The sequence below is a fragment of the Notolepis coatsorum genome, assembly GCF_963971535.1.
Source record: "Notolepis coatsorum genome assembly, chromosome: 1".
NCBI lineage: Eukaryota > Metazoa > Chordata > Actinopteri > Aulopiformes > Paralepididae > Notolepis > Notolepis coatsorum.
The window spans coordinates 300507718-300522824 of record NC_140165.1 but is presented as its reverse complement, the minus strand read 5'-3'; the positions used below and the strand labels follow the sequence as shown (position 1 = coordinate 300522824).

At 39.4% G+C, this 15107-nt stretch overlaps 1 protein-coding gene across 2 annotated transcripts in view; it reads right to left on the bottom strand.

The window, feature by feature from the left end:
• Nucleotides 1-1240: 1240 nt before the first annotated feature.
• c2cd3 (C2 domain containing 3 centriole elongation regulator) overlaps nucleotides 1241-15107 on the bottom strand; it is an 82326-nt gene continuing 68459 nt past the window's right edge. For both annotated transcript variants that reach the window (XM_084320579.1, XM_084320580.1), the window contains exons 30-33: nucleotides 7639-7826; nucleotides 5774-6620; nucleotides 5225-5333; nucleotides 1241-1684 (exon numbers count right to left, since the gene is read on the bottom strand). In XM_084320579.1, coding sequence (XP_084176705.1) covers nucleotides 1544-1684; nucleotides 5225-5333; nucleotides 5774-6620; nucleotides 7639-7826 — 1285 coding nt within the window. In that variant the 3' untranslated portion in view covers nucleotides 1241-1543. The remainder of the gene's footprint in view (nucleotides 1685-5224; nucleotides 5334-5773; nucleotides 6621-7638; nucleotides 7827-15107) is intronic.

The following is a 15107-nucleotide window of genomic DNA, read 5'->3' as shown; positions in this document are numbered from 1 at the left end:
GGGGGTCTAACAACCACCCATAGGCGTGATCTAATTTGTATAACACACTCAGTCGCGTGATGTAATGCTTAAATGCATACGGCACCTTATGTGAATACTGTATATTTCAGTTAGTTAATTATATTGATTTGTTATATTGTTTACACTGCTTGTTTTTACTACCTGTACCTCCCCTCCCCCATGCTGCCTGAATTACCCCAAGGGGATCAATAAAGGAATATCTTATCTTAGTAGACCAGTTCCAAGATCGGATGGCAAGATTTCGGCAACATCCAGTGGCATGCCTCAACGTATCTCGATGTTGCTATATCTAATTGCACAGACATTGTTTAGTGCTTTTCAATCAGGCGCAGTACCTGACTGTCAACATACCAGCTGAGATCTCTGCGAGGCCAAGGTCAGAACAATCCAGGGAGCCAAGATGGCAACCTGCAATGCCATGAGACACCCTGCTCCAAGGAATAACTTTGGGAGGATAATTGTTCATGTTTGAGCCTTTACAGGCCAAATTAGCTTTATTTCACAGTAGTTCTGAATCAGAGACTGTTTCCATATCTCCAGACAATCATTTGGCATCCACAAAGTCAGTCTCACATAGTCATGTCACATATGGCATCACATAATTGGAGTCTTGGCTCCCTTTCTATCGTTGGCAGAGTAGCAGTAGCGGTACCCAACAAAAGAATATCCAGGATTACCACAATAAAACAAAATGTTCTTAGCTTTAAGCAGGCCACACATAGTACAGCTGAAAATTCTAAACACATAAGTTATTAAATAAATTAAAATAATTATAATAAGATATAAGATTTCTCTGGCTTGCGAGGTAAAAAATAAATAATAATAGTACTCAATTACAGGGCGGCTAGGTGGTGTAGTGGGCAAGGCACTCGCCACCAGTGTGGAGACGCTAGGATTCGCGTGTTCGAATCCAGCTCTCCACATTGTTTTTCAGTTTGGCTGGTCGTCCGCAGTAATACACATTGGCCGTATTACGGGGAGGGAAAACTGAAGGGTGGGGATCGAACGTTGTGAACAAGCGACTCCTACAAGTCGGTTGGTGCGCCTGCGCAGTAGAATCAGGAAGTGTCGGGGGCAGCGTGAGCCTCCCACGCGTTACTCCTCGACACTGAGAGATCGAGCTGCGCAGGTGAAAAGATGCGACTGCTGTTACCTCAAGTACCGGAGGGGACTTGTGCTATGTATGACTTAGTCCACATTGCAGCCGGCTTGTGGGAGGCAAGAAACAGCGTTCGTGACAGGGGAGGGTTGAATTGGATGATACGAAATTGGGATGGGAGAAAATATGGAAAAATGGGAGAAAAAGTGGATAAAAAAAAAAAAAAAAAAAAGTACTCAATTACTTTGAAAACATGGCAAATATTTATTTAAAAAAAGAAAAAAGTATAAAATGTTCCATTGCGTTAATTTACATGATGCTTAATTTAATTCACAATTACATTATGCAGTAGTAGCTTCAACTAGATCACACATTTGGTAAACAGCAGCCACTACAGATCTAACAATCAAATTGCACAGTGTGCTAATGTTCCTCGTTCAAATGAGAAGCAAATATTTTAGCTATTCTTTGGGTCTCCGCTTTCTTCATGGATGAGGCTGGTATGTTGGGCTTCGGTCTGGGAATCTGCCGATAAGAAACGCCAGGCATTACGCAGCTAGGTCCCTGAGAATAATAAATACATACATACATACACCAGGTTAAATGAGCTACTACATGAATCCAAACATCTAATTTTCAATTCAAATATAAATCCTGGGTTGAAAACTGTGCCCGAAATGGATCTTCCCCGAGGTGGTATCTACATGAAGAGGGATTTACTGTGATCGATGTCGATACTTGGACAGGCTGCTTAATCAGACGTGACAGAAAAAAAATGAATGCAGTATATTCTAGTTCCTAAAACAAACAAGCATGTTGATCAGTAAAAGGAGTTTGTGTGAGACTACATGATTTATTATCAGTACTTCAAAGTGAACCTTGCACACTTCTGTCAAAAGAGTACAAATATGCAATCAATCAGAATTATTAAGGGCCTGTGTCAGGTGTAGTAGGCCAATAAGCGTGTGTGCACACATTTTGAGTAATCAAACCTGTTCCTCAACCTCTGTTCAGCAAATTATTTCTCAACTCCTAAACTCCACCCACCTACAAAGTTATCTCCCTGCCTGCCTGGAAACGAGATCCAGCTATGCTAGTGTGACGCAGGAACAGGTTTCCATCACTACAACTGACGTGGTGATTACCAAGGGTGTTGGAACACACACCAGACACACACACAGTGTGTGTGTGTGTGTGTGTGTGTCACATGTCCGTTCTAATGTTTACAAACAATGAACCTTTAAATGTAAATGAGATGCGCTCTGCTCACGAGGTCAAGTTTGTAACATGAGACGCACATCACCCGTTACTTCACCCGTTCTTTAGCCTACAAGAAAACCCTGCAATCGCGTTTTTGATTGTGCTCTGATATTTTACTATTTCGCATTTGATTTGACCAAATATGTGGAGGCATATTCCCTGCAACAGGTTCAAAGATAACTTCACATTTATTGGCAATTCGTTTCCTTATATCGCTTCCTCCAGGGTTCCAACTTGTGTTGACAAAATGCAACCCTGCTCAGCTACGGAGAATCAGCGCTCTCTCTCTAGACTAGAAAGGTGCACTCAGTAGAGCACAGATGTCCGCCAGGGCGGCAGCCACACATAATAATAATAGATTGGATTTGTAATGCACTTTTTGTTCACTGGGATCCCAAAGTGCTACACTACATGGTTAAAACAGTTAAAAAAAAATAGCTCTCTCTCTCTCTCTCTCTCTCTCTCTCTCTTAAAATCAAATGGCTGGTAAGTCAAAAAGTTAAGTTTGTTCCCTGCGAGACACACACACACACACACACACACACACACACACACACACACACACACACACACACACACACACACACACACACACACACACACACACACACACACACACACACACACACACACACACACACACACACACACACACACACACACACACACACACACACACACACACACACACAAACACAAAGGGGAAGTACGCCTCAATTTCAGAATTCATACATGTCATTCCTCTGGTCTAAGAGAGTACACAAATATTAGTGAAAACTAATATCTCCCAAATCCAAAAACAAGTGCGCTAAAACTCCAACTTGTGATGTCATCAAGTGTAACGTTTGAAGCTGCTCCATAAGACAATGAATTTATAGATAACAAAATCTGTCTCCCATTCATTGTCAATAGAGCAGCTCCAGACTTTATACTGGATGACATCACATGATTGATTCTAACTTCGCTGGTTTCTGACCCATTAAACCATGTTGCATACATGTTGGTATAGGCCTGGGGCATGACATGGGGCAGCCGGCAGGAGGGACCGATCCCCTCCTGTGGTGAAAATAGCACCCCGGACCGTTACTTACATCACAACAATGTCTCCCGAGCAGAGATGGCATGGGAGATGTGCAAAGCTTACATGAGTGAAATACCACTGGTGGTTTTTAAGAATGTATCTTCGTCTTTTGATCTAGGCTCAATGTTATGTAGCCGGAGCTGCTCCTTGGACAATAAACATGCATCCTCCTCTTTACCAGCTTTCCCCCCCCCATTTGAAGCTTTACATTTTACATCTTGTGATATCACAGGCTCAGATGTATCTTGTTCCTGGGTTTGAGTGAGATGTGCAGTATACCGTATATCCATAGATATTTATTGAACAGCCCGAGACCTTAGGAATAACCAGTGAGTGCATACTGTAGAACCATATGCCACTATCCACCTGCTATAAAACCACTTTATCATTATGTGTACTGTAGGGATGCACCGAATGGGAAATTCTTGGCCGAAACCGATACCGAAAATAGGAAACAGTTGGCCGAAAACCGAATGCCGAAAGGCCGAAAATGATTCATAGAATAGAATCTTTTTTTACCAAATGTTGTTCAGCTACCTGATTATGGAAAAATATATGATTATGGCAAAACTTAACTTAAATAATAAATAATCACTATTATGGGTCCATAAAACATTTATTCAGCACGTCTGAATGCATACAGTACATTAATTCCAAGTCAAGTGGCGGACATCTGTGCTCTACTGAGCGCACCTTTCTAGTCCGCAGATGAATGTGCTCTCTTGACTTTGGCACAGTAGACGCGCAAACGTGTATTCTCGAGAATGATAATAATAATAATGCTCTTCAGATTATATTATCAACGACAGACAGCGTCAATGTGAGAAACACAATCCCCCCCCTCTTAAGTTAACCGCGACGGGCATATAGTAAATAAGGATATAAAGCATGTTAAAGACGCATTTATTGGACGCATTGCACGCTGAGTTTACATAGAAACAGCGTGACACATAGAAACAGCGCGCATGTAATGACTGAAGCCACGTTTTGATGACATCATCACAACAACACGCGTTAGGTTACAGGTTGTTTCTGTTTCGGTGATATATTTTCGGTGAAAAAACTCTTTCGGCCGAAAGCCGAAAGGCCATTTTTGGAAATTTTCGGCCGAAAACTTTCGGTGGCCGAAATTTCGGTGCATCCCTAGTGTACTGTATGTATTTGTGCTATAGATAATTTTTTAATGTAGAGTAATCATTTTCTTTTTTAATAATACATCTACAGAGCAGGTGCGGAATTAAAGTATTGCTTCCCCCCGCCCCCCCCCACAAAATAATTGATTAAAGAATGTATGATTGAAAAATTTTAATTTCCAAAATTAATTATTAGTTTGGACCTGCATTACTGGGTATGCTTTTTATACCCAGTATTTAGTGTTATGTATACTATACAATGACAAATAAAGGCTGATTCTGAGTCTGGTTCTGTAGGTGCGGGTACTGTATGAAGCACAAACTCAGGAGGGTCATAAAGAACCAAGCATTTCACTGTAATGTACAGTACATGTACCTTATATGTGACAAATAAAACAAAACAAAACTTGAACTTGAACTCGAGAACGGCGCCTTATATGTCTATCAAAGCTCTTCAGGGTCTGACAAGGAGATTAATTTCATAGGTTCTGATTGTAGTGCGCGAGACATTGATTTACACCTACATGTCCTTTTACCCACTAAGATAGGAATGGAAGCGAGGGGCGAGAGTGAGCCGAGTGTTAGTGAGCCGGTGAGGAGGTTGGCGGTACAGTAACTACTAGTACTCACTGGGACAGAGGTCAACTGGGAGAAGGTCGGAGCCAAACGCAGGACTCTCATGGACGCCTCTAGGTGGTGAGACGGGAGGAAGAAGTTGGGGATCTCCAGTGGAGGAGATCTAAATATAGACTGTTAAGAAAAACGTGAGATTCAAAAGGTCCTTAAAGACGTACTAAGTAGTTTTGTCACTAGAGCACCGGAAACAACGGAACGTACGCGGAACGTAGATCAGAACAAACTGTCTAGGCATTGCACGTCGAATATGACTCGAGATCCAGCAATGTTGTGTCAAAACTTACCACTAAAATGTTGCGCTTTTATCCAAAGCGACTTGCAGATTGTGAACAACATGTCACCAGGAGGGGTACTCTGAGTGCATAGTAGTATAGACATATTAGCAAGATAGGTAGTAGTATAAGAATAGTAGCATAGTATTAGGGTACATAATAGTAAAAAAAAGAAATTATAATAAAAAAATATTATTTTCTTTTTCTTCAGATACCATTTCAGATATCGTTTGAAGAGATGTGTCTTTTGCACAACCAAGAAGAAGGATACAGTTGGGGGGGTTGTGTGTCGTCGTCGTCGTGCAGAAACGTGTCATACGTGCTCATCGGGTGCTGCGGGCCGGGCGACAAACTCGGAGACCGGCTTTCCGGACGGACAGCTATGTTGCCACCCGGACCGCCGTTTGTGACGTCAGCATCCTCTCTCTCTTTTAGAGCTTGCGGCGTCCTGTCACCATCCCCCTCCGTGTCCGATACGTCTCCCGCCGATCCGTCGGAGCGGTCAGAGGGGAAGTGTTCGCTGTCGTCCACGCTGTTACACGTGCACTCTTCACAGGAGCTCCGCCCCTCCTCTCCGTCCTGGGTCAGGTCGGGGGAGTTCCTGGCCGGCCACTCCCCCGGTGCCTCCAGGCTCTCCTGAGAACCCAGGTCGGGGTCTGAGAGGATGCTGGTCCAGGGGCTGGTTCTGTCTGTTAAAGAGGTCACCTCATTCAGAGGCCTAAGCTCCACCACAGTCTCCTCATAATCTCCATCATCATCATCATCATCAGCTCCCTCTTCCTCCCTGCGACCGGTTGCTCCTTCCTCCTGCCCTTCCTCAGACGGGGAGTCGATGTGGTCTTTGGACATCCCGGGCAGCGGTGAGGGGACAGGAGACACGTTCTCCTGAGGAGAGACCGTGGCGGGTCTGTGCGAACAGGGAACGCTCTCGGCGCTCCTCGCAGGCAGAGGGCGGTCGTCTGCGCTGGGGGGAGTCGTCGAGCTGCTCTGGGGGTCATCGGAGATGATCGTCTCCAGACGGTCTCCCTGAAGACCTACGCCGCTCCTCGCAGGCAGAGGGCGGCCGTCTGCGCTGGGGGGAGTCGTCGAGCTGCTCTGGGGTCGGTCTCCCTGAAGACCTACGCCAAGAGAACAATGTACTGTAGTCTTAAAGTAGAATTTCACTTTAGTAGAATGTTTTCACTTTTTACTACCCCTATACACTCGCAATTATAACCATAACAATAACTTCATCTTTCAGTTAGGAACTGAAATTAGGAACAAAATTTGTGGTATGTCAATATATTACTTGTGGTATGTGTCAAACTTAAATTTTGCCTTTTTACAATTTTTCACAGTGTGCACGCAAAAATAATCAGGCCTAAATATTGCTTTCGGATGTCATACCTATGAAGTAAATCACTAGGGATGCACTGATATGAACATTTTGGCCAATATGGATGCCGGTTTCAATAAGTTACATTTAAGATTTTAAATTTTTTTTATTATCTTTTTCCCCCTCCTTTTTCCTCCGATTTTCTCCCATCCCAATGTTATTCGTTATGCCAATTCCCAATCCCCTTCCTGGTCGCTGCGCACTTACCCCCCACAGTCGGTCTGGGAGAGTGGAGGCTACCACGTGCTTCCTCCGACACACGTCCAGCCAATCAACCGCTTCTTTTCACCTGGCAGCGCGGATTCTCACTAAGAGGGCGTAGCGTGTGGAAGGATCACACTATCCCACTTAGATCCTACCCGCGCTTAGCAGGCGCCCCGACACATTTAAGACTTTTTAATCCCACTTCATATATTTAATATTATTTCATCTCCCGACATGCCCCCCCCCCCAAATGTAATCCCTGAGAAAATTAAATGTAAGAGTATTTAATACCATTTAAGGCCTTAAATTGAGAATTATGAATTTAATATTTTTCAAGACTTTGAGACTTGTGCACGTGGAAGTATCCTAACTAAACCCCTGTGGCGATTTCTTTGTAGATTACTGTAATAAATAATGCTGCACAACTAGACAGAGAAAATAAATCACTATAATCAGCTGATACCAATATGTTCACCAGTACACCCCTGAAAATCACACTCATCCATGGTAGCACGTCAGAGGATCCTCTTGAACAGGAACACAGGAGAGGAGCTCACCGCTAACGAGGCTGTTGACTTCTCCCACCAGTCGGCTGGACCTGAGGAGGAGCTGACACTGGTCTGCCTCAGAGTCCCGGTGCTCCTCCTGTCTCCATCCCTGCTGCTCAGCCACAGCGGGGAACGCGGGAGCTGACAGCTTACGACTGAAGTATCTCTGCATGCCGTCTAGTTCGCTCAGGTTCCTCCTGTATTTGGTTCATTCACAGTATTAGTTGAAGCGTGGCTTAATCGTCTTTACAAAAATAGACACCCACAGACGTACATAACTGAATCATTCTTTCATTATGCCATCAGTGAATTGTCCATTTCCTAAGGATCAATACACAGGTTTTTGGTTTACCAACATTGCTAGGTCGCAGCCAGGGATACCTATGTCAAACCCGCCCTCTTTTCTTGATCCTCCAATCACAACCATTGGAAGCAACAGTTATGATTGGAGGAACAAGAAAAGGCAGAAGGGTTTGAGATCAATAAACCTCATCACAGATAATGTGAGCAATATTTAGTTGGCAAGTCTTGTTAACACATAAGTAATGTTGGAAAATGGGGTGCATAGGAAGACATTTAGATGAAAGGTTCTATAGATAATATTTAGCCACTATGTCGTACTAGGGCATCTCATTAGGTGCATTCCATGTGGGGAAACAGGAAGTAGGGAGGAGATACATACATGTAAACAACAACATTCATTTTGGACCCGCAAAACATTTTCAAATTCATTATTCAATAATTGTTTGGGAAAAGCTAAACTTTTATTCTGTACCTTTCTAAAAGCTCTGTGGACGAATTATACAAAATTTTAATGAAAGAAAACTCCACTCCCAATGTTAACGTTAATATCGCCTAATCTATGTTTTAAATGATGGCTATGTGTCTAATCTGCCCGTCGCTTATCAAAGACTCATTTTCCAGTCAACATTGGCAAGGCAGATTGTATTTTTATCGCTTCATTTCCGTTTGATAGCATTTTGAAAATCACCCGTTTTCCGAGGAAAAACAAAACATTCTATGATAATCGTTTTTACTGGAATATTCCAGAACGTTGTCATTTGTCTGCCTATTTATGAATCGTTTTCAAATAAACGCTAGATGATCGATAGTATATGTGTGCGCACGCACGCTTGTGCCGTGCGCTGATAATCGCTGCTGTTATTTCCTCATGGCTTTTACAGTCAAAACAGCTATATCACATAATATATATATATTATAGTGCAGCGCTACTCAACCCGCGGCCCGCGGGCCTCATGCGGCCCGCGCAACAGGTCACTGCGGCCCGCCATGGTAATGTCAATAAAAAATGTGTTCTGCATTCAATCAATGTAGAATAAATATTTCTAGCTTTTCTAACCACAAGAGGGCGATAATGCGTAAGCTATTGAGCTGTTCTCTACCTGACAAAAAGTGTTGATCTACAAGCCCACAGGTAGTGTGTCCACAACGTGTTGATAGTTTGTAGATCGGCTCGCGTTCGGCACACAACGCCGTCATACGAGGAAGTAGGTGCACAACAAGTCACAGGGCGCGCAAGCTGCAGCAACATGGCGAAACCAAAACGAAAAATAGCAGATGAGCACAGAGTATTTCAGGAGAAGTGGGAAGAAGAGTTTGCATTCGTGGAAATAAATAACAAGTCAGTGTGTCTCCTTTGTCAGAGGCCAATTGCAGTCGCAAAACGTGACAATATTAAGCGTCACCATAGCACACTTCACGGGATTTCGGTGATGAATACCCACCAGGTACCAACATAAGAAAGGATAAAATCCGCTCCCTTATTGCAGCCTTAACTGCGGTCAAGTGAGCCGTCTTTTGCTTTTGCGTGGTCAAGTGAGCCGCTCTTGTTTTTCGAGTGCGCGATTAGTTCCAGGTTTACGGTAATGCATTAAAACAAGCCTGGGACGCTGTTGTAATGAACCGACGTGACTTTTGAACACAGTCTCACAAGTAGATCTTACAGAAATACTTAATATGACATTGAATGCGCATCGAATCAATAGGACGTTTAGTCTAATCAATAGGACGTTTCGTATGTGCAGTATTATTGAACATCGAATCAATAGGACGCGCAGTATATTCGATCACTAAACTAAAGCTACAGACAATTCCACAGAGGAACACTTCCGGTGAGGATTTCAAAGTAAAGGATGGCATGTGGTTCATTTCTATTATTTCATAAGTAGTTTATTACACTGCCATGTTTGTACTTAATACTTCTCAAGACTACTTGCACAAATAATATTAACTACTTTTACTGTGTACTTTGAGTAATTTGAGTTTCAAAGTCCTTTTTATAGAACAATGAGTATTTTCGACTAACTTTGATGTGGGATAAAAAAAGATTTTCCCATAAGCACTTTATGAAACTGCCATGGTTGTACTTAGTACCTCTTAGACTACTTGTACAAATTATATGAAATATTTTTACTGTGTACTTTTTGAGTAATTTCAGTTTCAAAGTCCCCAGAATCAGCATTTTCGACTAACTTTGATGTGGGATAAAAAAAGATTTTCCCATAAGCACCTTATGAAACTGCCATGGTTGTACTTAGTACCTCTTAGACTACGTGTACAAATTATATGAAATATTTTTACTGTGTACTTTTTGAGTAATTTGAGTTTCAAAGTCCCCAGAATCAGCATTTTCGACTAACTTTGATGTGGGATAAAAAAAGATTTTCCCATAAGCACCTTATGAAACTGCCATGGTTGTACTTAGTACCTCACTACCTCTTAGACTACCTGTACAAATTATATGAAATATTTTTACTGTGTACTTTTTGAGTAATTTGAGTTTCAAAGTCCTCAGAATCAGCATTTTCGACTAACTTTGATGTTGGATAAAAACAATTCTTCCCATAAGCACTTTATGAAACTGCCATGGTTGTACTTAGTACCTCTTAGACTACCTGTACAAATTATATGAAATATTTTTACTGTGTACTTTTTGAGTAATTTCAGTTTCAAAGTCCCCAGAATCAGCATTTTCGACTAATTTTGATGTGGGATAAAAAAAGATTTTCCCATAAGCACTTTATGAAACTGCCATGGTTGTACTTAGTACCTCTTAGACTACCTGTACAAATTATATGAAATATTTTTACTGTGTACTTTTTGAGTAATTTCAGTTTCAAAGTCCCCAGAATCAGCATTTTCGACTAACTTTGATGTGGGATAAAAAAAGATTTTCCCATAAGCACCTTATGAAACTGCCATGGTTGTACTTAGTACCTCTTAGACTACTTGTACAAATTATATGAAATATTTTTACTGTGTACTTTTTGAGTAATTTCAGTTTCAAAGTCCCCAGAATCAGCATTTTCGACTAACTTTGATGTGGGATAAAAAAAGATTTTCCCATAAGCACCTTATGAAACTGCCATGGTTGTACTTAGTACCTCTTAGACTACGTGTACAAATTATATGAAATATTTTTACTGTGTACTTTTTGAGTAATTTGAGTTTCAAAGTCCCCAGAATCAGCATTTTCTACTAACTTTGATGTGGGATAAAAAAAGATTTTCCCATAAGCACCTTATGAAACTGCCATGGTTGTACTTAGTACCTCTTAGACTACTTGTACAAATTATATGAAATATTTTTACTGTGTACTTTTTGAGTAATTTCAGTTTTAAAGTCCTCAGAATCAGCATTTTCGACTAACTTTGATGTGGGATAAAAAAAGATTTTCCCATAAGCACTTGATGAAACTGCCATGGTTGTACTTAGTACCTCTTAGACTACCTGTACAAATTATATGAAATATTTTTACTGTGTACTTTTTGAGTAATTTCAGTTTCAAAGTCCCCAGAATCAGCATTTTCGACTAACTTTGATGTGGGATAAAAAAAGATTTTCCCATAAGCACCTTATGAAACTGCCATGGTTGTACTTAGTACCTCTTAGACTACGTGTACAAATTATATGAAATATTTTTACTGTGTACTTTTTGAGTAATTTGAGTTTCAAAGTCCCCAGAATCAGCATTTTCGACTAACTTTGATGTGGGATAAAAAAAGATTTTCCCATAAGCACCTTATGATACTGCCATGGTTGTACTTAGTACCTCTTAGACTACCTGTACAAATTATATGAAATATTTTTACTGTGTACTTCTTGAGTAATTTGAGTTTCAAAGTCCTCAGAATCAGCATTTTCGACTAACTTTGATGTTGGATAAAAACAATTATTCCCATAAGCACTTTATGAAACTGCCATGGTTGTACTTAGTACCTATTAGACTACCTGTACAAATTATATGAAATATTTTTACTGTGTACTTTTTGAGTAATTTCAGTTTCAAAGTCCCCAGAATCAGCATTTTCGACTAACTTTGATGTGGGATAAAAAAAGATTTTCCCATAAGCACCTTATGAAACTGCCATGGTTGTACTTAGTACCTATTAGACTACGTGTACAAATTATATGAAATATTTTTACTGTGTACTTTTTGAGTAATTTCAGTTTCAAAGTCCCCAGAATCAGCATTTTCGACTAACTTTGATGTGGGATAAAAAAAGATTTTCCCATAAGCACTTTATGAAACTGCCATGGTTGTACTTAGTACCTCTTAGACTACCTGTACAAATTATATGAAATATTTTTACTGTGTACTTTTTGAGTAATTTCAGTTTCAAAGTCCCCAGAATCAGCATTTTCGACTAACTTTGATGTGGGATAAAAAAAGATTTTCCCATAAGCACCTTATGAAACTGCCATGGTTGTACTTAGTACCTCTTAGACTACGTGTACAAATTATATGAAATATTTTTACTGTGTACTTTTTGAGTAATTTGAGTTTCAAAGTCCCCAGAATCAGCATTTTCGACTAACTTTGATGTGGGATAAAAAAAGATTTTCCCATAAGCACCTTATGAAACTGCCATGGTTGTACTTAGTACCTCACTACCTCTTAGACTACCTGTACAAATTATATGAAATATTTTTACTGTGTACTTTTTGAGTAATTTGAGTTTCAAAGTCCTCAGAATCAGCATTTTCGACTAACTTTGATGTTGGATAAAAACAATTCTTCCCATAAGCACTTTATGAAACTGCCATGGTTGTACTTAGTACCTCTTAGACTACCTGTACAAATTATATGAAATATTTTTACTGTGTACTTTTTGAGTAATTTCAGTTTCAAAGTCCCCAGAATCAGCATTTTCGACTAATTTTGATGTGGGATAAAAAAAGATTTTCCCATAAGCACTTTATGAAACTGCCATGGTTGTACTTAGTACCTCTTAGACTACCTGTACAAATTATATGAAATATTTTTACTGTGTACTTTTTGAGTAATTTCAGTTTCAAAGTCCCCAGAATCAGCATTTTCGACTAACTTTGATGTGGGATAAAAAAAGATTTTCCCATAAGCACCTTATGAAACTGCCATGGTTGTACTTAGTACCTCTTAGACTACTTGTACAAATTATATGAAATATTTTTACTGTGTACTTTTTGAGTAATTTCAGTTTCAAAGTCCCCAGAATCAGCATTTTCGACTAACTTTGATGTGGGATAAAAAAAGATTTTCCCATAAGCACCTTATGAAACTGCCATGGTTGTACTTAGTACCTCTTAGACTACGTGTACAAATTATATGAAATATTTTTACTGTGTACTTTTTGAGTAATTTGAGTTTCAAAGTCCCCAGAATCAGCATTTTCTACTAACTTTGATGTGGGATAAAAAAAGATTTTCCCATAAGCACCTTATGAAACTGCCATGGTTGTACTTAGTACCTCTTAGACTACTTGTACAAATTATATGAAATATTTTTACTGTGTACTTTTTGAGTAATTTCAGTTTTAAAGTCCTCAGAATCAGCATTTTCGACTAACTTTGATGTGGGATAAAAAAAGATTTTCCCATAAGCACTTGATGAAACTGCCATGGTTGTACTTAGTACCTCTTAGACTACCTGTACAAATTATATGAAATATTTTTACTGTGTACTTTTTGAGTAATTTCAGTTTCAAAGTCCCCAGAATCAGCATTTTCGACTAACTTTGATGTGGGATAAAAAAAGATTTTCCCATAAGCACCTTATGAAACTGCCATGGTTGTACTTAGTACCTCTTAGACTACGTGTACAAATTATATGAAATATTTTTACTGTGTACTTTTTGAGTAATTTGAGTTTCAAAGTCCCCAGAATCAGCATTTTCGACTAACTTTGATGTGGGATAAAAAAAGATTTTCCCATAAGCACCTTATGATACTGCCATGGTTGTACTTAGTACCTCTTAGACTACCTGTACAAATTATATGAAATATTTTTACTGTGTACTTCTTGAGTAATTTGAGTTTCAAAGTCCTCAGAATCAGCATTTTCGACTAACTTTGATGTTGGATAAAAACAATTATTCCCATAAGCACTTTATGAAACTGCCATGGTTGTACTTAGTACCTATTAGACTACCTGTACAAATTATATGAAATATTTTTACTGTGTACTTTTTGAGTAATTTCAGTTTCAAAGTCCCCAGAATCAGCATTTTCGACTAACTTTGATGTGGGATAAAAAAAGATTTTCCCATAAGCACCTTATGAAACTGCCATGGTTGTACTTAGTACCTATTAGACTACGTGTACAAATTATATGAAATATTTTTACTGTGTACTTTTTGAGTAATTTCAGTTTCAAAGTCCCCAGAATCAGCATTTTCGACTAACTTTGATGTGGGATAAAAAAAGATTTTCCCATAAGCACTTTATGAAACTGCCATGGTTGTACTTAGTACCTCTTAGACTACCTGTACAAATTATATGAAATATTTTTACTGTGTACTTTTTGAGTAATTTCAGTTTCAAAGTCCCCAGAATCAGCATTTTCGACTAACTTTGATGTGGGATAAAAAAAGATTTTCCCATAAGCACCTTATGAAACTGCCATGGTTGTACTTAGTACCTCTTAGACTACGTGTACAAATTATATGAAATATTTTTACTGTGTACTTTTTGAGTAATTTGAGTTTCAAAGTCCCCAGAATCAGCATTTTCGACTAACTTTGATGTGGGATAAAAAAAGATTTTCCCATAAGCACCTTATGAAACTGCCATGGTTGTACTTAGTACCTCACTACCTCTTAGACTACCTGTACAAATTATATGAAATATTTTTACTGTGTACTTTTTGAGTAATTTGAGTTTCAAAGTCCTCAGAATCAGCATTTTCGACTAACTTTGATGTTGGATAAAAACAATTCTTCCCATAAGCACTTTATGAAACTGCCATGGTTGTACTTAGTACCTCTTAGACTACCTGTACAAATTATATGAAATATTTTTACTGTGTACTTTTTGAGTAATTTCAGTTTCAAAGTCCCCAGAATCAGCATTTTCGACTAATTTTGATGTGGGATAAAAAAAGATTTTCCCATAAGCACTTTATGAAACTGCCATGGTTGTACTTAGTACCTCTTAGACTACCTGTACAAATTATATGAAATATTTTTACTGTGTACTTT